The sequence below is a fragment of the Anomalospiza imberbis genome, chromosome 17 (genome assembly GCF_031753505.1).
Source record: "Anomalospiza imberbis isolate Cuckoo-Finch-1a 21T00152 chromosome 17, ASM3175350v1, whole genome shotgun sequence".
Lineage (NCBI taxonomy): Eukaryota > Metazoa > Chordata > Aves > Passeriformes > Viduidae > Anomalospiza > Anomalospiza imberbis.
In genome coordinates, this window is record NC_089697.1 from 2209558 (window position 1) to 2234343 (window position 24786).

Sequence of the window (24786 nt, forward strand, 5' to 3'; positions counted from 1 at the left end):
GCAGGAGCTGTGCAGAGCCACACGGGCCCCCCGATCCCCCTTTTCTCCAGCTGAGCCCCTTTCCCAGCCCCGTCCCCAGCTCCATCCCCTTCCCTGGACACGCCTGAAGTGACCACGGCACCTGCCCAGAGCAGAGCTGGGGCAGAGCCTCGTGTCAGCGCCAATCTCCTCCTCCTGCAGCCCCCCTCCCCACGGCTGGGGCGACTCCCCTTCATGTCCCCCTCAAGCCTGCTCTGGTGTGGAGTTATTTATTCTTTCAAGCTTCCTTTTCTGACGTAGCTGTAGAGAAGCAAGCCTTGAAATCCACAAGCAGGGATATTTAATGGGTGCTGACTCGCTGTGAGCTCATTTCCTGGACACTTGAGTCACATGCTCTGAGCTGTGGGGGCAGCATGGACTTCAGTCCATCATGTAACCCATAATTTCACACTACCTACATACAAAATCCCATGAGGAAATCGAGTCCTGAGTACCTCAGCCTGGTGCCAACTGGATACTTTCGACTTCTCTTTCTTTATGCTTGGCCTCAACCAACTGTACAAGTGATAAACGCCCATCTCCAGCCACAGCAGGGTTGTGACAACAGTTAATTAAGAACAGTAATAATATTTGTCACTGGAAATCACCCACGAAAATGAATCACTGCTTTGGAGCAGGGCTGGGATATCACACACCACATGGAAAAGAGAAAAAATGACCCAAACAAATGCTTGTTGGGTTAGAGAGCTTTTTTTGTGCCCTGAATAAGAGGGAAAAGCACTGCTCTGGGAAACACAAAGAACGTCCTGCGTAGCAGGTGGGAGTTCAGCAACAGAGCCCTGTAAGGGCTCCTGCCCTGTTCCATCTCCCTAACACTGCAGCTGGGTGGGAAAGGCAAATAGACAGAATAAAATCTCTGAGGCTGCTGGAAACTGCCAGGGCAGGAGAGCTCCAGCTGACAGCACAGGAGGCTGAGGAGATCAGGGCAGGGAGGGCTTTACGTGCTCTTTGCTTCCTCCCACACAAGTGCCTGCTGTCACTGAGCACCGCAGACCTTTGTTCTGATGCAGTTCTCCCCGGGCATGGCTCTGGTTCTGGGGCTCTCCTGGGAACTTCCAGAAAATGCCAAGATGCTTCTGGAGTTGGGTTTGTAAAGAAAACAGCAGTGCCCAGGACACAGGGAGAAAAACAGCACCCTGAGCACCTCTGATCCACCCCAGCCAGTGGGCAGGGCTTTGCCAGGGAAACAGAAACGGAGGCAATTCGGGCAGAAATCTTCCCTGCAGCAAATGGAAGCGCTTGTAGACATCTGAGTTTGCAGGAGCTGAGGCAGCTGGACAGGGAGGACAATCACTCCAAGGTTTACTCCAAGAGGACAATCGTTTTGCTCAGGATAAAAGTTGTTCTGGTTCAACACCACCCCATATGCAAACACCCATCAAGGATCCAGGGTGGCATCTCTGAGCCCTCGTGTCCCGCAGTTGTGTCAGGGGAAGTCCCCAGCCTTGTATCCCTCAACAGTCCCACACAAGGCAGCTGGGTGGCTCTGCTCCCGTTCCCAGTGTAGCCAGCAGTGTTCCAGCATCCCACTGAGCTGGGGGAAAGCAGGATTTGGGAAGGGCAGGCCAGGTCTCCAGACAGGGCTTCTGAGCTGAAGGAGCTGCACCCACACATCACCACCCCAAAACAGACCTGAGTGCACAGACCACAGAATGACACCTACAGCGTGGGACAGAGGGGAGGGACATAGGAAAAGTGTATTTAGCAACTATTTCCTGATCCTGTTTCCCTCCTGGGAGAGCAGAGTAAAACAAACACTGTGGATAAATAAACTGCCCTTCAAAGCAGACAGGAGCTTTCACAGAAGAACAGGCACACCTAAGGAGGAAGGACCACCTGGATGTCCCCAGCCCAGTCAGCTCATGCCAAGCACATCCACCCAGGGCAGGATGCTCTGGGCAAATTGGTAATGAGGTCTCAGAATCTTTCTGCAGCCTCCTTCCTTATACTGAGTCAGGTCATGGAATCAGAGTGGTTTGGGTTGGAAGAGACCCCATAAACCATCTCATTTCATCCCCTGCCATGGGTAGGGACACCTTCCATTAGCCCAGTTTGCTCCAAGCCCTGTCCAACCTGGCCTTGGACACTTCCAGGGACCCAGGGGGAGCCACAGCTGCTCTGGGCACCCTGTGCCAGGGCCTCAGCACCCTCACAGGGAAGAATTTCTTCCTAATATCATATTTAAATCTTCCATCAGCTTGAGGTCATTCCCCCTTGTCCTGTCGCTCCAGGCCCTTGTAAAAGTCCCTCTCCAGCCTTCTCGTAAGCCCCTTTAAGTACTGGAAGTTGCCACATTTCAACATGTCCCTGTCATCTCTCTTCCCATCCCTGTGCACCTCTGGAGCCTGGCTCCACCCTCTCCACCTCCTTCTATGAGGCAGGGGCAAGACTTCTCCTCAACATCATGGAAATCCTCAACAACCCCTTCTCCCAGCCTCCCCTGGAAGCCCTGAGCTCCATTTCCTCCCACCCACCTACAGCTGGAGGTGCACACACATCATCAAAAAAAGTGAAATGAGCAGAAAGTTAGGAAGTGAGTGAGCAAAGTGAACTGGTGGCAGACCCACGCAGACTGGAACTGTGTGACCGTGTCCCAGGAGTGACAGTGTAAGCCATCATTACACAGAGCAGTCAGGGAGCACAGTGTACAGCCCTCTGCAAGCTGCTAGTTTCAAGATTTTAATAATTAAGGAAGGAGACAAGAAGAACACCTTGAGGTCAGAAAATGGGTTGGATCAGACCAGTCAGACCAGTAAAGCTGGGCTGACCGCTGCAGTGGCCAGAATAGCCACAGAGTCCCAGACAGAGCCAGGATTTCCATACCCAGGACTGACTGAACCCTGCACCACCTCTGGATAAACAGGCTGGAAATGCAGCACTTTGCACCCACAGACACCTCAGCAGCTCATCACACAAACTCACCTGGGAAAGCTCAGCTTGGCTTGCCCTACCCTTGGAGCAGGGAGAAAGCATGGGAGAGAAGAGCATGGGGACACACATCCCAGGAGGCAGCAGGGATGTGCAGGACTGGGTGCAGCTCCTTCCCCTAAAGCCACTGCATCCTGTGGCAGTGGAGAAGCAGAGGCTGAGGGCAGTACAGGGAGAAGAAGCCTGGCAGGGCACTGGAGCAGGCAGCAGCAGCCCTGGCTGCTCCCTGACCTGCCTGGGCTCCAGACCTGGCCCTGCACAATAGGAATTTTCAGTTTCTGGGTTTAGTGCTCCCATGCTGACTTTGGGACTCCTGCTTAGGAAATCAAGGAAGCCAAGAGGACAACAAATGTCCCAGTCACACCAGACTTCCTTGCTGCTCAACCACACAAACATCCCACTGAAACTACTGACTAGAACTGAGCTGAGGGAACGTAGAGGCTGGGAAGCAGCTGCCAGAGCTTCTCTGCAGCACCTGGCCCAGAGCTGACACTGGAACAATGGTTCCTGGATGCATCACAGGTTTCCTGTGGGATCCTGGCCAGGTCACCTCACCCAGCCCTTAGTGCCCTTGCTGAACAGAGGGGTCCCATTTAACTGTTCCCAGGGATTGACTCACTGATGTCAAAGGCACTCAGAAATCCCTACATCTTGGAAAAAACAATGAACAAACACCGTGGAGAGAACAGCACCCAAACAGAAGAGCCCCCCTCCACACACACACAGGTTCCCACACACTGACTCCACACGTGAGGTCCAGGGTGTTTATAATGTGTAGTACAGACACGGTGATCTTTCTACTGAGACAGACAGAGAGAAGATACCAGCAGAAGTCTATCAGGGTATTTCTGAACAGTGTTCCCAAAGGATCTCACGATGAACTTGCTTCCACTAGGAAGGATGTTTGCTCTCAGAAGGGCCACCCAAATACTGGGCAATACAGTTTTTAGGCCAGAAAAACCACAGATGGGACAGGCTGTGATTTCAGCAGCTCTGTTTGTTGCAAGTTTGCATGGTCCTTCTTCTTCCCTGATTCAGGGATCTTTGTCTTTCTTGCCCTAAGCTGACCCGTGGTACAGAGGGACAAGAAATAATGGAGCCACCCTCTTCAGTGCCTTGTAGGCATCAGTGGCCTCCAAGCAGTCCTCTGCCCAAGGATGGGAAGAACCAGTGGAGATGGAAGCCATTCCCTCCCATATCCATCTACCTCCCCAGAAGAGCTTTGGTCTTTTCCACAGGGATAAATTTGAGCACCAAGTCGGACAGCGCCAGCAGCAGCCCCCAGCCACACAGTGGCTCAGGGCATTGTCACTCGGAGGTCTGGATGTACACAGGGACAGCCAGCATGGTGCAGGGCCCGTCCGAGGCCGTCTGCAGCTCTGCCAGGGCCAGGTTGGAGGCCATGCTGTTGGGCTGCCCAGGGACCAGCTCTGGGTCTGCAGCTCCTGACCCACCAACCACGATGGACAGGACGGCGTCCGACTCCTGGAAGGGCTCTTTGTTGGGGCCCCCCTCAGGGGAGCTCTCCCCGGCAGCGCCGTCCTTGAGCTCCGGCAGCCCCAGCACGCCGGGCAGTGCCAGCCCGGCCTTGCGCCCCCGCGCCACCCGCTTCTTCTGGGCCTTCCTGAGCTGCAGCTCCTTGTCCTTGGGCGAGCCCAGGCGGCACTTGTGGTCCCTCATGTACTTGTGGCGAGTGAAGCCCTTGCTGCACGTGGGGCAGCGGTATTTGTAGTTGCCGGTGTGCGAGCGCTGGTGCTCCACCATGTGGGCGCGGCGGCTGAAGGACTTGTTACAGTACTGGCACTTGTGGATCTTCATCCCTGCGCACAGAGGGAGTTGAGTTAGACCCAGCCAGCCCCCAGGGAGAGCGGGATAGCTTTGCCTGTGCTTCCTGATCACAGGGAGGAGACATTGTGCCACACACAGTAAAGGGTGGGTGGCTACAGCTTCAATGTCTGTGTTTTACCATAACCACTTATGACTTTGCAAAGTCACGAAATGTCCCCTGGGAGGGACCCACAGGATCACCCATCCCTGCACAGACACCCCAACAGCCCCACCCTGGGCACCCCTGGCAGCGCTGTCCCAACGCTCCTGGAGCTCTGGCAGCCTCGGGGTCGTGCCCATCCCCTGGGGAGCCTGGGCAGTGCCAGCACCCTCTGGGGAAGAGCCTTTCCCTGCTCTCCAGCCTGAGCCTCCCCTGGCACAGCTCCAGCCGTTCCCTGGGTCCTGTCCCTGTCACAGAGAGCAGTGCCTGTCCCTTCACTCTCCCTCAGGAGGAAGCTGCAGACTGTAAATAAATATTCTTGCCTCAAGTAAGAACATTAAAATATCACCAGAAAAACATGTCAGGTTAATTGTGATGAAAATGCAAAACAATCCTGAAGTTTTTTTTTTTTTCAAGTGTATTTAGTAAAAAAAAAAAAATTCACTTTTTTCCCCCCTCCAAAATATGGGAATGTACAGTCTGAAAGAACCCATGACTGCACTGTCAGCCCATCCCATCTGACCCCACTCTGCAGGGCTTTGGGCACAAGGAAAGATGTTCAGTTTTACCCCAAGAGATAAAAGTTTGATTGTTCCCCCTGGGACATGGGAATAAATCATGGGAATAAATTATTTGTCTTTATTAGTATTGGGAGCATCATTTTTAGAACACAAGAAGGGAATCAAATCCCATGAGATCTTCTTTTGCATGTGAGATGGGACTGAGGGGGAGTGGACAGAGCCCTCTAGATATTCACTTGATACCAAACAGACCAAATAATCCAGCTCAGCTCCTGAGTCTCATCTGCAAGCCCTGCCTACAGAGTATATTGTCTTAGAAACCAGCCCAAAGCTTAGACATAATCCTGAATAGACACTCACTTAAACAGGCCTGCAGCAAAACAGAGAGTAAAAATCTAAAGCTAGTAAATTATTCTTATTTCTCAGGCTTAGTCCTTCTGTCACATGCTCTTACAGTACCACAGGGAATCCCAGTGACTGCATTCCCAACCACTCACCTGAATGGGACAGAATGTGAGCCTTCAGCTTGTCAGGCCTGTTGAACTCTTTATTGCAGCCTGTGTGGCTTCTGCAACAACAACAAATGCTGGTGAGATGTGGGAACCAGCTGAGGAGCAATGCATAGACAGATCCCAGATCATAAGGACATCCATGACCCTTCTCCTTAGCAGCACCTAGATGTTTCTCTTGGTGCAGCCTCAGCAGGAGTTCCACTATTTCAGCCTTTCTGGGAAGGGGCAAGGACTAAACAGGCACATGTGGCTTTTCCTAAACTACACAGGGTCTGTGTCTCACTATGGATGCTCTTAAGTGCAGCAGGCTCAAGATCCCAGATGGAGACAGAAGCAAGGAAGGAAGTATGAGGTTGGCTGGAGCAGGGATAAGCCAGTCAGCCTGGGCTATCTCAGAAAGTCCATGGCTATGTCATGGATTTGGGACCTTCCAAAACTCGGTTCCTCTGGCTTGTACGTTAGGTCCTGTGTTGTCACATGCTTTTGGAGACATGGCAGTGAGTGAGAGCCCATCATCCAGGGACCTTCTGTGGTCAAATAATGCTCCTTCTCTCTCTAGTGCTCCCCCAAGCCCTCCATGAAAGCAGGAGTTATTTTACAGGGCTGATGAAGCAATGAAATGTGGCCCTACAGGAAGTCAGTAACAAAGAATTGGGACTCTTGGGTTCCCAGTTCAACAGCACACAGCATTCCAACCTCCCCAGGCAGCCTGGTAGGTGCCACAGTGTCCCCTAGGACACCTGCAGGACACATTCCCCCCATCCCAACCCCGTTCGGGTATGCTGTCACGTGCAGACACACTACATACGAGAAGGGACATTTGTATTTCTTGAAGGGCTCGTGGATGAGCATGTGGCGCTTGAGCTTGTCCTTGCGATTGAACGCTGCGTCACACACCGAGCACTTGAAGGGCTTCTCACCTGGGGAGGAGAGACACCAAGGCTCAGGGACACTCCAGCCACACAGCAGCTCTGGCCATGGGCAGGCCACCAGGCCAGCTGTGCCACACTTGCCACACTATAAACTACCCTGCCCTCTGGATAAATCACACAGAATTTGGTTGGAAAAGACCTTTGAAACCATTGAGTCCAACCTATAATCTAACACCACCTCGTCCACTAGACCATGGCACTGAGTGCCACATCCAGGCTTTTCTCAAACACCTCCAGGGATGGTGACTCCACCACTTCCCTGAGCAGCCCATTCCAGTGCCCAATCACCCTTTCTGTGAAATTCTTCCTGATGTCCAGCCTAAACTTCCCCTGGTCAAGTTGGCACAGCTTTATGCTGTGTTTACCCTCTTGTCCTGTTGGTGGTTGCCTGGGAGAAGAGACCGACCCCTACCTGGCTACAGCCTCCTGTCAGGGAGTTGTAGACAGGGATAAGGTCTCCCCTGAACGTCCTTTTCTCCAGGCCAAACAACCCCCACTCCCTCAGCCACTTCTCAATAAAATAATAAATGGATGGGCACAACCCATGCTGCACACTGCACCTGCTCTCCAGGGCCAGACTCCTTAGCTCTGCCACCACAGCAAGTGGGGAAGCCACCTGTGTCCCCCATTTCTAACGAGTGCAGTGCTGGGCACGAGGCTGAACCAAACCCATCCATGTGAAACCACGTTACTGCAATAACTCTGTCACTCCTGCTCCCAGGGCACGGGGTAGCTGGGGCTGTGGCACAGAGGTGGGGAGCACTGGGAGCAGGGGAGCCCTACCCGAGTGGATGTGGGCGTGCAGCTTGAGGTAGTGCTCCCGCCGGAAGAACTTCTTGCAGATCTGGCACTTGAACTTGCTGCCTCCGCCGTGCGTGGGGATGTGGCGGCGCAGGTACCGCTCGCAGGGGAACACCTGCAGCACACAAACACAACAGACAGCTGAGGGGACACCTGCAGCACACAAACACACAGCTGAGGGGACACCTGCAGCACACAAACACACACCTGCAATACACAAACACACAGCTCAGAGGGAACACCTGCAGCACATAAACAGCTCAGAGGGAACACCTGCAGCACACAAACACACAGCTCAGAGGGAACACCTGCAGCACACAAACACACAGCTCAGAGGGAACACCTGCAGCACACAAACACACAGCTCAGAGGGAACACCTGTACCACAAACACACAGCTCAGAGCTGGCATCACACCCAGGACATCACGGAGCTGGCACAGGGGGTGTAGCCGGGATAGAAAACATAAGAACCATGGAATGGTTTGGGTTGGAAGGGACCTTAAAGATCAACCAGTCCCAACATCCCTGCTGTGAGCAGGGACACCTGCCACTATCCCAGGCTGCTCCAAGTCCTGTTCAACCTGGCCTTGGACACTGCCAGGGATGGGGCAGCCACAGCTTCTCTGGGCAACAAGAAGCTCAGTCACTGCTTTCCCAGGAAGGATGCACTATGAAAACTTTCAGGACTTTATAAAGAAAGTACAGACAGGGTTTTTAAAACAAGCCAACAAAAATTCAAAACAGAAAAAGCACCAAAACTTTTTTAAGAAACACATAAGCTGAAACTTTGCTGCCAATTGTGTAACACCACAGTGCTGAGGACCAGCAGCTCCAAAGGATGCCCAGTCTCCCACCAAAGCCAACAGCAGGATGGGCTGAGCAAGGATCCCCAGCAATTCCTACCTTCCCCACAGTTAACTTCACTTTCTGCTTCCTCATAATCTGTTATCCAAGGCTCCTACTCATGGGGCTGAGGGTTCCTGCCCCCCTCAGAGCCCTTGCCAGGCATCCAGGCCTGGCTCAGGCTGTGGTCAGCACTCACCTTCTGGCAGTGAGGGCAGGGGAAATTGTGAGTTGCTGTCTGCAGATGGTGCTCCAGGGCTTCTGGGGTGGAGTATTTATTGACACACTTCACACACCTGGATGTGGAAAGGACAGAGCCTGTGAGCAAGGCTACTGCAGCAAACCCCACACCACAGGCACACCTGCCCAGCCCAGCCACCTTCCAGGGTGATCTTTGAAAGGATTGATACAGAAAATAACCACTCAGGTGCTCTAAAACCTCAGCAACCCACATGCCAGTTCACACTCACACTTAGCATCCTTCAGAGAGGGAGATGCTGGAAAACTGGGTGGAGAAGCCTTTAAATACTAGTGCACTTGCCACAGGCTACCATGGGAGCACCCAGACTTGAGCACATATTCCACATTGCTTCCTTGTAGAGACAAGACTTAGGTAAGGATTTCACTTTACTTCAAACACCTCCTTCCATCTTCATTGCTTGAAGACATCAGCCCCCAGAGAAGGAGCTGAGAGTGGGGACACAGCATGGCAGGGGTCACATCCAGGCAGTGTTTCTGCCAGAGGGCTCTGCCAAAGCTGACTGACAGCAGGCACTGGGGACAGGCACCATCAGCAGAGAGGACAGAGGCACTCACACCCTGCTCCTGCTGTGAAATCCCTTCTCCCCAGGTCACACTAAAACCTCCTCAAGCTCAAGCAGGGCTCTGATCTCAGGGATCCCCACTACCAAGCTGTAGAACAAAGCTCTGTAGTGCAAGGATAACTAGAAACCATGGTCTAGGCAAGAATTAGTAAGATATTTATTCCATTAAGTTCCTAAGTGACTCCAGTATCTCCTGGGCTACCTACTCTCCCTGAACATTTCTATGGGCATTCCAAAAGCTATGTGGAGCTCTTTGTGGAAATCCTCACACCTTCCCTCCACACTAACAGAAAAGCTATCCAAGGAACAGACCTTTTTGCAGCAAAGGGATAGGGAACTTTTTTCTGGGCACAGCTTCTGCAACACACAATCCCTCTGCTGCAGGTGGAGAATCATAGAAAACAGGCTGGGAAGGGCTTCCCTGGCTCTCTGACTCAGCCCAGGGCAGGTTCAGCTGTGCATATTTGTCCTGGTTTAGGGTCCTGGTTCCCAGGGAACTTCACTGCCTCAGCTAGCAAAAACTAACTAAAAGCAAAGGAGAGCTCTTTCTCTCACTGTCCGTTCCACAGACAACACAGTCCAGGAGAAGGATTGTGGAGGAGTGAGTGCAGCTTCTGAAAACAAACTGTGCACTACTTCTGTCCCCCCTCCTTGGCTCTCAGAACCAGTCTTAAAGGTGCAAAACTTATTTCTGGGCTAAACAGATGAATGGGGATCCAGTTCAGCATCATGAAGTCACCCCAGGACACCATCTCACTCTTGACTGGTGATAAGAGGAATTGCAGTGATGGGATCTTCCCACATAACCAATCCCATCTTTTCACTGTCATTCAAAGAGGCTCCCTGCATTCCAAGTGCTTGGCCTTTGCAGTCTGGCGGGTGGAGGGAACCCCCCATGGGCCACCTGGGTGTCCAAAAGCACCACAGCCACTGGACACAGGGCCCCCTGTCCCCTCTAAGGTCCCACCAAGCATGCTCTGCACCCACTCACTCCTACAAGCCTTGTGAGCAGCGATTGTACTGTACTTGTACACGGCCATGTCCTTCTTGGGGCTGTGCTGGGGCAGCAGGCTGTGCGAGTACTGGTGCACGCCCAGCTCGTACAGCGAGGGGAAGTCCTTGCTGCAGAGGTGGCAGCGGTAACTCAGCTCCTCCTGGTGGCTCTTGATGTGCTCAAGGAAGGACTCCAGCTTCTGGAAGGTCTGGGCGCAGGTCTTCACCACACATTTGTACACCTGGGGGAAGGGAGAGCAACTGGAGAGGCTCACCATGGAAACAAGCAGGGAAAGCCCTCTGTCAACAGGCAGAACTGCCTTCCTTTCTGGAAGGAAGCACAAACTGTCAGGGCACACCCCTGAGAAAGCAAGGTGGGACAAAGGGGTGTTGATGTGAGGGCCTGAAACCACTCGAGTGGGTAGGACCACAACACCCCAGAAGTGATTGTCCCAGGACCCAAGAGCTGCCACTTACACTGAAAATTTTGGACTTCACAGAATCATACATGTTGGAAAAGACCTCCAAGGTCAGCGAGTCCAATCTTTGACGGAACACCACCTTGTTAACTAAACCACCACACCAAGTGCCAAGTGCAGTCAGTTACTGAACACTTCCAGGGAGGATGACTGCACCGCTTCCCTGGACAGCCCAGTCCAATGCCTGACAGTCCTCTCCGTAAAGCAATTCCTCCTGATGTCCAACCTGAACCTTCCCTGGCATACCTTGAGGCCATTTCCTCTTTTCCTGTCCCTTGTGGGAACAAAGCCTGACTCCCTCCTGGCTGTACCCTCCCGTCAGGGAGTTGTGGAGAATGAGAAGGTTTCCCCTGAGCCTCCTTTTCTCCAGGCTGAGCCCCTTTCCCAGCTCCCTCAGCCCCTCCTCCCCTGCCTTACTCTCTAGACACCTTCCCCAGCTCCACGCCCTTCTGTGGACAGGCTTCAGCACCTCCATGCCTTTCTGGAACTGAACGGCCCAGAACTGGACACAATTCACTTCTTTGCTTCCTCTTTAGCCACCCAAACCTGCTTGGCTGAATTTCTCACTCAGTTTTCAAAGGAGTTTTCAAAGCCACCCAGACCACACAGCTACAACCCTGAGAGCTGAGCTGCACATGAAGAACTGGCAGCTCTACAGACCAAAAGGCTCGGGTCAGACCCCGATAACCAGGTGCATTATACAGAGCCAATCCCAATATTGCCACCCACACAGGCACCCTCTGTCCCTACCTGCTCATTCTTGTGCTGTGTCATGTGTGATTTGAGCTGGAAGTAGGTGTTGAACTTGCTGGGGCAGAACTGGCACTGGTAAGAGCTGTCGATCAGGACAACCTGCTTGGCCTCCAGCTTGGCCGCCTCGCTCTCCTCCAAGGGGCTCAGCTCCTGGGGTGGGGGCACCGCGTTCCTGGAGGGCTGTGGCAAACCTAGAGAGAGGGAAAGTCACAGCCTGACCCCAGCTGTCACACAAGACAGCTCTGAAAGCTGCTCTGCAAGCACCATGCTGCCAGGACACACCAGGCCAGGCTCTTCTTCCCTTTCAAAGACAGATGAATCTCATTAACAAGGTTGTTTAAAATTTGTTGACAGATTACTAGGGGCTCTGACTACTCCATCTTCCCCTCCCTAGCCCATTCTCTTTTTCCAGGGATAAAACTGTGCTCTGTGGAGCAGTCAGAGATCAGGCCTCCACCAGTGAACCAGAGCCAGATTTACTCCCACCACTGGCAGGAGACAGGAGGTAAGATCCAGCCAGTGGTTCACAGTCCATGATGCATACAAAGAGCAGCTCCAGCTGTCTCAGACATGACATTGCCACTGCATTCTCTCCCCTACCAGGTCTGAGGCCACCAGCAGAAAGGGTATCCAGACACCAACAAGGAGCTCTTCTCTGCCTCAAGTATTTACAGGTGGCCACTGCGGGCAGATCCAGCCTGGGCACGACCGGCACAGTGCAAAGCCAGAGCACTGGGCTATCCTAAACCAGCAGCTGTCCATCCCCTAGGCCAGAGCTGTCAGGTGTGGCTTGTGCACTGCCAAAGCTGTACTGCCAGGGAGTGAGAAGGGGAAGACACCTGGCCCTGTTTATGCACATACTGGGACAGAGCTTGGAGCCACTGTCTCCAGCAGCACCTGAACCCACCACAGGGGTATGAAATTATGCAGCTTCCAGCTGGAGCTGAGCAAATGCCACTCTTAGTGAGAGATGCTAAACACTGCCAAGGAATGCAGACAGCACATACAGCTCCCCTCGCTCCCTGTGTGGAGGTGCAGAGACCTGCAGCCTCCTCACACCACTGCTCTGCCCCACACACACACCATCCCCAGGCACCACACCTGCGTTCTCCTCGTCCTCAGGCTGGCTGGGGTTCAGGGCCATGACCTGCACAGTGATGGAGTTGCGGGAGATGGTGCAGCCCAGCCCTGGAGGCCACACTTTATGGGTCTGCATGTGCTTCTTCACGTTGGACTTCTGGGCAAAGGCTCGGCCACACACGATGCACTGGAAGGGCTTCTCACCTGTGTGACTGAATGAAGGCACCAGGTCAGCAGCTGGTGGAGACAGGAGGCAGCCCCAGGCAGGGCCTGTGGGGGCACAAGGACAGTGCTGGGCACTCAGTTTGGCAGATCATACCTGGACACACCAAACAAGGGCTTTGAGACCTGATTCACCAGAGGAGGTGGATTGTGAGAGGCTTGGGGAAACAAGGCTGGTGCACAGACAAAACATTTGTGGTTTGGGAATGACAGGGGATCAAAGGAAGAAGCAGGAGAGGAAAACAGCTCTGCAGCAACATCAGGGCATTCACTGTCAGGGTACCTGCACGGACCCTGGGGACCTCATCACTCTTTCAAGGGTACAAGCCTTTCCTTCCCTGTCACCCATCTCTCTCCTGCACAAATCTTTTCTAGCTTGCAGCCCTCTGATCTGCCTGAATGTGCTCTCCTTTGTCCATAGCAAAAAGGTCTTTCTACTATGCCCTTCTGCTTCAAGAGAAAGTGAAGAGTCCAGGCTGGGAAGAGGTGCAAAAACCACCATTGTTCCTTCCCATCTGTTCTGAGTCCAGCTAACTCCACTGGAGGGAAACTCTGCAGATTTCAGCTTCCTCCTGCCAGGGAAAAGCTCTCTGATTAGAGCTCCCTGTATAGGCACTGAGCTTGGCTTACACTTTGCTAACAGCAGCAAACAGGAAGCTAGGAGGGAGAGGAAGGGGAAGGGCAGAGGCAAGCAGTGGGAATGCTGCTACTCCAGTGATCAGGTGACAAGAGGTTTGGCTGTCAAGGTCTCATCAGCAAGGAAAGTGAGCCTCCAGTCCCAGCACATAATCAGCATGAAGATTCCATCCATGATACAGCCTTCACTCCAGTCACTGGGGAAAAGGTATCCTGGGGTGAGAAGAATGAATCCCTCCCATTGCAGCACAGATTCTGGGACATAACAAACTGGACTGCACAGACTCCCTCAGCAGAGCTGTGCCCTGCTCCAGCCCAGTCACTCTGCTGTGTGCAGGGTAGGGCACTGTTACCTCCTGATGTGCTGCTGCAGGTCAAAGTTCTTGGTAAAGGCCTTGTCACAGTATGTGCATTTCAGCTTGGGGGACTTGGGTTTGCCTGAAAGGAAGAGCACACACAAGAATGAGATCACGTGGCACAGCCCTGTCCCCACAGCATCACAGGGCCCTCACCCCAAGACATGACTGTTCAGGACCAAGAATAAAGAGTTTATAGAAAGATAAGATCTGCCTGGCCAGACTGGGGAGTGGTTATGGGCACAAAGATTTATTAACACAGCCTGAGACAACTCTACAAATCCTGAGCAGTGTAGTCTGGTGGAGCAGGGCATTCCCCCCACGCAACAATCACTGACTTCCAAGGACCTTTCCAGCTAAAAAGCACCAACCTTAAAGGTGCTTTGGGCATTGGGAAAAAACATAGCATGAGTGAGAGGAAGAGCCTCAGCTCTGTCTCTGCTGTGAACCCCCCAGGTCATCCACCAGTTTCATGCAGGGCCATCGTGTTCCCCCTCCAGAGCTGCACAGCCAATGCCACCCCTCAGGGAGCCCATGGCTCAGCAGCCCACTCAGGACAAGCCCAGTGACCCTCAGGGCAGGTGCTGGAAGGGACTCACCTTCCTGCAGCCCACTCTCGTTCTTGCAGCGGCGAGTTTTGGCAGCAGCAGGGGAGTCAAAGCCAACCACAGAGCCTCCTCCTGCACTGCTCAGGGGGCTGGGAGCACTGGTGCTCTTGGCCTTGAATCCCTGCTTCCCAGGGCTGTACACAGGGGGAGAGGGGTACACGGGGCTTTCCACACACTGGCTCGGTACCTGTGAGAGGGCAGATCATCAGTGGAACAGGTTTGCTACACAGAATCATACCATGCCCTCACTTCCATCTCCACCCACACCAGGCTGCAGTTGGGTTGACTTTTCTTCTGCCAAACTGGATCAAATTTCTGGTTCACCAGTCCAACAATGTCTCTCTAACCAAAACTGACACTCTGCACAGTGTGAAACTCTCCTGCTGAACATCAAAAAGCATGCAGAAATTATTACAGCAGGAACAAGGCAGCAAAGAAACACTCTGAGGGAGCTGTCTTGTCCCCCATCTATGTCTCATGCCTGGAAAAGTTTCTTATCCCACTGGGGCAGGTTACCAAAAGGATCACTGCTGATCCTGTGGGTTCACACCAGTCCTGAAGCAGGGATCTCCAAGTCTTGCTGCCTGTCCTGGCAGGACTGCAGAAGGGAAGGAAGGCAGAAGGAAACTCCAGATGCCAAAGCACAGCTGTTTATGTCAGCATCAAGATTAGGAAAGAACCCCTAAGAGATAGAGTGATCAGTCTGGGGTGATAGTTTAAAGGCATTTTTGCTGCCCACTCTGATAAATTAACACAGAGCACTATTTATCCAACATCCCCATCCAATCCTGTCCACTGGCACTTCCAGATCAGATTCCAGTTACACAGGTAAGGATGCCAAACCTCAGCCACACCCAGCAGCTCCTGTTATGAAGGGCAGTGCAAATATAGAGACTGCAAACAGCTGATCCACCAGTAAATCCACACCTTGCCTGTGCTATTCTTTAGCAAAAGCCACCCTGACAAGCTCATTGAGATTTAGACTGGATTCTTCTCTCCACATAAGCCTGAAGTGTGCAGTGTGATGCTCTGTGCTTCTACAGAAGGTGAGCCACTCACCTCTACTCCCTCTCACTCCCAGCATATGCTGGGAGGTATCCCTCAGCCAGAAACAAATGTTCAGGTCTCCTAAGCCTGTGTCAGTCCTCTGTCTCTCTTAGCTGTTTCTCCTGTTCTCAGAATCCTCATCATCTTACTGATCTCCTTCTGTTTGCTGCCTTCTCCCAGAGAAATTAATTGTTGTCAAATAACCTAGCCCATCTTCCCACACTGTAATTCCACCTTCCTCGAGGCCAGATTGGATGGGGCTTGGAGCAATCTGGTCCAGTGGGAGGTGTCCATCCCAAAGGCAGGGGATGAGTTTTGAAGTCCCTTCCAACCCAACCCATTCTGTGATTCTCTGAGAACACATCCTTAGGAGCAGCCCTGGCCTTACCTCCATGGGCGGGTAGGGCTGCATGCCCAGGGCCTGGATCTCCACGGTGCTGGATGCTGCCATGGGAGCAGGGGCACTGTACACCTCCACCACCCCGCTGCCGCTGCCGGGCTGCCCGGGAGCCGCCAGGCTCGGCGGGGGAGGCGGAGGCTGCGGCGGGGGCGGCGGCGGGGGCGGCGGCGGGGGAGGGGGCTGGGACAGGTAGCCAGCCCCAGCGTGCATACTCATGCTGCTCTGCAACCAGAGAGACACGACACGTTGGAAATGCAGCAGCCAGGAGCTGGAGGGGCTGCTCCCTCACACACGTTCCCCATCCCAATTCGCCTGCAGGAACAGCAGGGATGCCTTGGCACAACACACCACCTCCAACTGGCAGGTTGGAGCACACTGTGCTGGAGGCCTGGCATGACCTGTGGGTACACACTGCCTCCTCCAAAACCCAAGCCCTCAAGCCCCACTGCTTTTATTGCTTTGTTTTTAAAGTTTTAATCCCTCTGGTTACAAGGAATATTTTCAGAGCATGGAGAGCATGTACAGCCCAGCCAGCCCAGGGAGAACCCAAAGATGCTCCCAGGAGGAGAGGAATCCATGGAGTAAGCTGACAAGGGCCCTGGAAGCCAATCATGATATGGGAGCTCAAAAAAAAAAGCTGGAGAGACCACTTTACAAATATCTGAGCATCCAGCAACAAAAAGGTTTGTGAGCAACACCAAGATGTGTGGTGCAGTCAAAACACTGGAGGGAAGGAATGAGCATCCAGAGGATCTGGCCAGGCTTGAGAGGTGTGTCTGTGGGAACCTTAGGAGTCCAACAAGACCAAATGCAAAGTGCTGCAGCTGGGTTAGGATGATCCCAAGCACAGACAGGGCAGTGGATGGATTGAGGGCAGCCCTGAGGGGAAGGACTTGGGAGTGCTGGTGCATGAGAAGCCCAACATGACCCAGCTGTGGGCATTGGCAGCCCTGAAAGCCAAGCATGTCCTGGGAGACATCCTCAGCAGTGTGGGCAGTATCCCTGGAAGTGTTCAAGGCCAGGCTGGACAGGGCTTGGAGCAATCTGGTCTAGAGGAAGGTGTTACTCCCATGGCCAAGGGGCTGGAATTGGGTGAGCTTTACCCATGACTCCCTGGATCCACATGTGCCCCTTACCTGCACCGGGGGCTGCACCGCTGGCATGGGCTGGTCCAAGGAGGTGAAAGCAGACATGGCTGACATCAGCACCTCATCACTGACCAAGATGTTCCCCTGCACCAGGGTCTGGATCAAAGGTGATGGGGGAACTGTGATGTACGTAGAGATTTGCTGAAAGATAAGAGATACACTGTTAACCAGCAACAGGACAAAACAATACCCAAAAAACAATGACTCTGCTTTTTCCTGAGCCTCAGGGTCTCTGCTTTCACAGCCTCTGGTCAGCAGTGAGCCACAGTATTATCTGCAGCTTCCTGCTGAGTTCATGGGGGTTCTTAGCTCTACAAACATTCTTCAGAAAGGAGGAAAAAAATATCACAGTGGGTCAGAAAGTGGCCATTGGCTGCAAGTCAAATCAGGGGTTATTAAACAAGATCTGCAGGACAAACTGGTCACGGACAAGTTCAGGCCTCTCCGGGGTGCTTGCCCCGGCAAGGGAAGGTGGAAAACTCACAGAGGCTGCTCTGGCTCAGACAGTGAATGTCAGGCTCATCTCTTCAGACTGGACTCAGGTTATAGCAGGGGAGGGAGGCTGTTGAATGTTTTGGCAGTAAATAACCCATGTTTGCAGCCCTGGGAAGAAGCACCATCCACTGGGACTACATTAACTTGCAAAAAGCAGTTGGTTTGAAAGTACTTTGGAAGCCACAACTGCAGGCACATTACATGTCATGCACCAGGGACTCCCACTGGAGGATTCTCTAGGGAATGAGATTACTCCAGAGGGGATATTCCCCCAACAGTCATCACATCACATTATGTGGGCTTATTTGCAAGAGTGAGAGAAAAGGGATGCAGGGATGAAGCTGCTCCACTTCTGCCCAGGGGACACCAAGAGCCACAGCCCCCTGAGCACTGTGAGAGTGCACCCAGGCTTGTGGCCAGGCTCTGACACTGGGGCTGTTCAGTAGAGCCAAAGTCTGGCTGCAGCACAGACAGAACATGAAACCCCTTCTGTCCTGTCCTGAAAAAAGGCTGTCAGACACTCCTGCTGGAGGATACCTCACTGCAGAGGGCCCCACTTCAACCACGAGGTGAAAAGCCAACAAAGGGACAACAGCTGAGCTTCCTAGAAAAGAGCTCAGTCATGAGACACCACCGGATCTAAAAGCATCACCCCGATGCCCCCCAGCCCCACATCGCAGCAGCAGAGCCTGTGCCAGCAGCACGGTACCTGCCGGCCAGCACTGGGAGCCTGCTGCACCGAGGTGATGGACGGGGTGTACACGCTGTTGGTGGCCAGAGATACTGAGGAGAGGGACGGGGCACTGCCCTGGCACTGCTCTCTCTTGTGGGTCATGAAGGCAGGCAGGGAGTTGAACTGCTTCTTACACTTCCCACACAGGAACACGTCTTCGTCATCTGCAATGAAGAAGAGCAGAGCTTCAGGCCTTGTCCTGAATTCTACAGTGCTCTACCCAGCAACCACAGTGTAGGGTAACAGGCACCTTTGGATCTCAGCACCTCCAGGACATCCTTGTCAGGAGAGAGCAGCTGCAAGGGCCAAGCTGTCCCTCCTCCCCAAGCCCAAGCTCCTTCTAAAAGCAAGTGATGTGACAGAGCCCATCTTAGCCCTGTTCCCATACACAAACCCCACTGTCTCCCTGGGACACGCTAATCCCATTGTCTGTCTTCTCATCTCAAATACAGGAACAACCAATCTTGCTCCTGTAGCACCCTCTGCTTTTAGTCAAAGCAGCTCCTTCCAAAGCATCAGCATGATGCTGGCTGAGGCAGATTTTATTACTTAGGTTGCACAAAGCACAAGAAGTACCTTGGACAAGGACACAGAGTCACTGTCAGCTTGTGTCCTAACACCCCACCACAACACTGCTGGTTTTTGGCACCTATGCCTGACGTTAGAAGCAGAAAGAAGACAGCCCAGTTACGTGTCTCAGCTGAAATCTGCAGCGTTAGCAAACCACACACCATTTGCACTCCATCCAGGCAGACTCACAAGGCTGTTCCCCTGTCTGAGTCACAGCCTGAAGTTGACCATTTTTGGGGACACAGACTGTAACTCCTTGGGGGATAACTCCTCATCCACCCGGCAAATTCTACTCCAGCACCGTGAGGGTCCACACGCACATAAATGACCAGTTCCCATATTCATTCACACAAAGATGTTCCAGGACTGGAGCACTTGAGCATCTCTAGAGGAGAAGGAATTGATATTAAATAAAAAACGTGAACAGTAATAGGCACTAGATGTGGGGACAGTGGCTTCTCTCTCCCTCTGTGTATTTATTGGAAGCTCATGGTCAAGTCTGTTGTCATGACTGTCTCCAAAAACATCACTGCTCGCTTGGGCACTTGTCCCTTCCTCCTGCTCTGTCTGGTCCTGCTGAGGGCTCACAACACTCACAGCAGTACCCCACACACCCAGCTGTTCTGCCAGCTGTGCATGCTGCAGGGGAGATGTGCAGCCCTCCTGCCCTGTCCTCTGTCCCAGTGCCACCAGGACTCACCCATGGGCTGGATGGCGGCGGAGGAGTTGACATTGGGAGCAGACGGATCCGTGACACCTCCTTGCCCATCCAGTAAGGACTGCACAGCCAGCACTGTCTGGTTATCCATCCCTGAAAGGAGACACAAGCATGGATGGTGAACTGAACCCAGCCAGACAGGGGTGTTTGGGCACTGGGAGCTCATTCCTGAAACACTCTCCAGCTGCTGCTCTCTCCTCCCTGAGCCACTCTCACCTTCTCACCCTCTACTCCACAGCACCAACTACCACACAACAGCAACACTCCCACCTGTCTTCAGAACTCCTTTGGTGCAAAAAGAGAAGAGAAGGAGGGCAAGGAAAGCCAAAAGAGGGTTTGGTTTCAGGCACTTGCTGCAGAGAGGAAGGATGCTTATAACACTGGGTATGAAAAGAGCTGAGAATGTCACAGGGAGTATGGGGCAGAAGCCTGGGTGGAACTGCCCAGGGATGCAGCACAGACACTGAGCTCGAGGCAGACAAAATCCTTGTGTGCAGCAGCCCTCCCAGCAGCAGTGTCACAAATGCCTCCCTGTTCCAAGGCCAGCATTCCCAGATCTGATCAGACACAGGGCACAAACACCCAGTCAGATTTGTTTTAGAATCAGCTTACTTGCTTTGGCACAAACATTTTACAATACAGCTAAAATGTTTTAAAATATTCCAGATAAATACAGAAGATTGGGACTGCTCATCTAGGGAGACAACCTGGCCAGCAGCACAGGACTATGGATTAAGCATGACACACTTTATTTAGAAACTGAATGTAAAGACACAAAGGACAATCTGATTTTGGAAGAAAAAGAGCAAAAAGGGGTGATTTTTACCACTCCTTCCTATCACTTTTTATGACACAGAACTCACAAAGGAAGCAAATGGCACAGCAAGGTTGTATATTATATCTTGTGGATTAAGGGAGAAAAGAAAGCTGGGGGGTTCTAAGGTGGTTTTTCACTTCCAGATCCTTGCAAAACAAAACTGCAAAGCTCTGAACTCAGAATTATGTGCCACAGGAAAGGAAAATCAATCGGTCTGATCACTCCTAAGCAGTGAGGTGAGGACTGTGCTGAGGTGAGGGGAGGTTGCTCAGCAGACAGCATCAGGAAAGATAGTGAAGCACCACAGTAGATCACCCCAAGTTCCTCTCAAAAATTCTCCTGAACAACTAGAATGTTACCTTCTTGATGGGGAATACCCATATAATCTACAGCCTTTTAAAGATACCCTAAATACTCATTTCTCATACATTCCCAGTGTGAATTATGTCATATTAAGACTCTGTGAACACCTTTTTACCTTTTTCATCCTTTCACTGAGGAGATGCTGCAACCCCTGCTTGTGTCCTTGGGAGAGAGCAGAGCATCCTCCTCCAAGGGCACAAGCAGCTGCTGGAAGGCAGCAGATCCCACTACATCACACACTCCCATCAAATTCCCACCATGCCTACAGGAAGCCTTTCACACAGATCACAGAGGCACAGCAAAGCTGCAGGTCCAGTTCAGCAAGCCTTGGCTTGCAGGGAGAGCTGGAGCCAGCCCTGCAGCTCAGCCCCACGGGCAGAACACAGCTGGAACAGTGCTGGGAGGATCTCCTCACTCCAGCCAAAGCCCTGCTCTAAAATACACCTCCCCCTGCACAAAGAACCTCTGGTCAACTGCAAGGGGAGCACTGCAGGCTTCTGATGGCGCAGCCAAAGCACAGAGTGCCATGGAGCAGCGCTTCTCCAGCAAAAACAAGCTAGGAGGAAAAGAAGGATCAAAAATTCAGGTGAAGTCTGGTATGGGGATTATTGCAACTGCACAAACTGTGACACTCGTGATATGCCTGGCACTGGACAAATGGGTTTCCTTCTGGCACACAGTCAGATCTTCCAAGGAAAAAAGCCAAACAATTGCCTTGATCCCACGAGGAGGAAGAAGCTTCAGGAGAGGCCAAGATATGAACACAATGATGCAGCAACATTGTCAGTGTTGCACTCAGCCCCTTGATGGAGAAAAATGGCCCAGGACAACAGAAATATGTATTTGCAATTCAGAGCCCCTGCACTTCACTGAGTAACTGCACACTACCACACTTCCCAGAGGGAAACCCCTGAGGACATGGCTAGCAAACCATGAAGGCAAGCTGGCAGGTACTTGGTTACATGGATGCCAGTCACAGCCATCCACAGACTCCAGGAGAAAGCTCTGGATCAATCCTGCCCTGCCTACAGCCAGCACCAGCCTGCAGGATGCTCTTCAGCCACGGAACTTAAAAAACCCAGCTCCCTCTCTCCTGGCAGCAGCGGCAGCAGCTGAGGTGCCCAGAGCCTGACAAAACCAAAGTGATTTGGGGAAGCCAAGATAAAAGCACAGGACTACTGATCTGTGCTTTTTTCCTTCCCTTTCAAATTTCTCTCAGCTGGAGATGAAGCAAGACTGCCCACGTCACCCAGGTGCTAATTTGCCCTCGTGATAAAGCCTTTTTTTCTGACAGGAGCACCAGGTGCTTTAGTGACAGGTGAAGATGCACCTGTGCCCTGCAGCACCCTGAGACCAGGCTGCTCTAAGAATGCCAAGTCACCATCGACTTGTAATCCAATCAACAAGACAAAACAAACAAGCTCAGGCACTAAAAGCTGCCAATTGCTGCGGGCTTAACCCCCCACCCCCCCACACACCTTTTCAATTTGCTAAAAAGCTTTGCTGTCCTGAATGCTGCAGGGGGAAACTAACACAATGAGGAGCTGATTGCAGAGAGGAAACAGGCACCTGATTCTACACAGGGTGTTGGCAAATACACCAAGACACCTGACAAAATAGAGAAAAGTATTTATTCTCTGCTCCTCTCTCTGCTGCTGTGGTCACAGGTGATACTCAAAAGCACAGGTAGCAATCCCAATGTCACACCTTCCAGGCAGTGGTGTCATGTAAACGAAAACACATCTGTAATCCAATTTAGGAAATCAATGCCCATGAAGTAATTTCTCTCCAAAGAAGCTGACCCCTAGCCCAATGTCAGACTGCCACAGATTGGCACATCATCCTCGGATGGCACCTGGCTGTAACAGTGCCCCAACACTAAAGTGAGACGTGTTTGAGCACAACCTGTTCACCCACACAACAAGCACTGCCCGGGCTGTGCCAAAGAGCACAGTCACCCTTCAGAATACACATGCAGGGGCCAGCACCCACCCAGGCACCATCCCTGGGGCTGGCACAGAGCATGGCACAGCCGTGGGACAGGCAGTGTGAGCCCTGGACATGGAGAGAAGGGGGAACCCCACCATGCAGGGACACGGGAGGTGCAGGAGTGCTGAGAGTGCCCTGGCCATTGGTGGTGCTTCCTGGGCACAGAGACAGAGGTGATGGGAATGCCCCGATGGGCAGGGCACAGGAGCAGGGAGGGGATGAGAGGGCCTGGAGCAGCAGGGGCAGGATGGGGATGCAGTGTCCAGAGCAGCAGGGGCAGGATGGGGATGCAGTGTCCAGAGCAGCAGGGGCAGGATGGGGATGCAGTGTCCAGGAGCAGAAGGGCAGGATGGGGATGCAGTGTCCAGAGCAGCAGGGGCAGGATGGGGATGCAGTGTCCAGAGCAGCAGGGGCAGGATGGGGATGCAGTGTCCAGGAGCAGCAGGGGCAGGATGGGGATGGAGTGTCCAGAGCAGCAGGGGCAGGATGGGGATGCAGTGTCCAGGAGCAGCAGGGGCAGGATGGGGATGCAGTGTCCAGGAGCAGAAGGGCAGGATGGGGATGCAGTGTCCAGGAGCAGCAGGGGCAGGATGGGGATGGAGTGTCCAGGAGCAGCAGGAGCAGGATGGGGATGCAGTGTCCAGAGCAGCAGGGGCAGGATGGGGATGCAGTGTCCAGAGCAGCAGGGGCAGGATGGGGATGGAGTGTCCAGAGCAGCAGGGGCAGGATGGGGATGGAGTGTCCAGAGCAGCAGGGGCAGGATGGGGATGCAGTGTCCAGAGCAGCAGGAGCAGGATGGGGATGCAGTGTCCAGAGCAGCAGGGGCAGGATGGGGATGGAGTGTCCAGAGCAGCAGGGGCAGGATGGGGATGCAGTGTCCAGGAGCAGCAGGGGCAGGATGGGGATGGAGTGTCCAGAGCAGCAGGGGCAGGATGGGGATGGAGTGTCCAGAGCAGCAGGGGCAGGATGGGGATGCAGTGTCCAGAGCAGCAGGGGCAGGATGGGGATGCAGTGTCCAGAGCAGCAGGGGCAGGATGGGGATGGAGTGTCCAGAGCAGCAGGGGCAGGATGGGGATGGAGTGTCCAGAGCAGCAGGGGCAGGATAGGGATGGAGTGTCCAGAGCAGCAGGCAACAGGGGCAGGGAAGGGATGAGGTGCCCCAGAACAGCAGGCACCGGGCAGGGAAGGCATAGGATGCCTTGGGCCGTCAGGCACTGGCGCAGGGTAGGGATGCAGTGCACCGAGCGCAGGGCCCGTGGTTACCGAGGGCTGCCCGGTGCACAGGGCACTGCGCCGGGCGGTGCGGGGATGCCGCGGCGCACAGGCAGGAGGTGGCACAGGGCCGGGGGACCGGCGGTGACAGTGGCGCCGCAGGGAGCCGCGGACGGCGTGGCGAGCCGCGGGCTGCGGCGGGGACGGCAGCTGCGCCTGCGGTGCGAGCACCGGAGGAGCAGCGCGGGAGACAGCCCGGGGCTACCGGGAGCGCCACACGCCGCGCCGGGCCGGGCCTCCCGGGACGGCCCCGCGGCGAGCCCTCGACCCGCGCGGCGGCGGCGCTGGACAGGGGGAGCTCGGAGGAGCGAGGGTCGCGCACCCCGGCTGTCGCCGCGGCCCGGGAGGTCCCGGCGCGGCCCCGGTCTGGCCCCGTTACCTTCCAGCGCCTCGAAGATCGCCTGCGCCATCTTGGAGCGGCGGCGGCAGCGGCGCCGCCAGGGGGCGCCCGCCGCCCGCTACGGGCCCACAGCGCGGGAGAGGTGGGGGAAGCCCCGGGGGCGGGGGGGTCGTGTTCAACTCGGGGCGCGGCGGAGCGGCACTGCGACAGCCCGCGCAAGCCGGGCAGGGACCGCCCGCTGGCCGCCCCTGCCCTGTTCGGGTTTCCGGCGCGGCCGCGGCGGCCCCGACCCCCGGCCCATGACCGGGCTGTGCCGGGCCGGGCTCTCCGCGGCGCCCGCCGCCCTCACGGAGCGAGTGGGCGGGACGCCTCGCTCGGC

At 54.0% G+C, this 24786-nt stretch overlaps 1 protein-coding gene across 1 annotated transcript; it reads right to left on the bottom strand.

The window, feature by feature from the left end:
• Positions 1-3717: 3717 nt before the first annotated feature.
• On the bottom strand, positions 3718-24786 carry ZNF341 (zinc finger protein 341). Its single transcript, XM_068207453.1, has 15 exons — positions 24447-24786; positions 19609-19719; positions 18315-18502; positions 17099-17251; positions 15951-16184; positions 14507-14702; positions 13905-13989; positions 12715-12905; positions 11611-11804; positions 10415-10623; positions 8764-8860; positions 7703-7835; positions 6796-6907; positions 5973-6043; positions 3718-4787 (listed from the first exon to the last, which is right to left on the bottom strand). The coding sequence occupies exons 1-15, from the start codon at positions 24475-24477 to the stop codon at positions 4276-4278; spliced, it is 2517 nt and encodes an 838-aa protein (XP_068063554.1). The 5' UTR covers positions 24478-24786; the 3' UTR covers positions 3718-4275.

Bases quoted from the DNA above. Each gene is read 5' to 3' on its own strand.
- ZNF341 (XM_068207453.1), bottom strand. From the start codon at position 24,477: ATGGCGCAGGCGATCTTCGAGGCGCTGGAAG. The intron at 12,906-13,904 runs GTAACAGTGCCC...GCCTTCATTCAG, and splicing joins CTGCAGCAGCACATCAGGAG to TCACACAGGTGAGAAGCCCT. The intron at 10,624-11,610 runs GTAGGGACAGAG...CCCTTCCCCCAG, and splicing joins CACAGCACAAGAATGAGCAG to GTGTACAAATGTGTGGTGAA.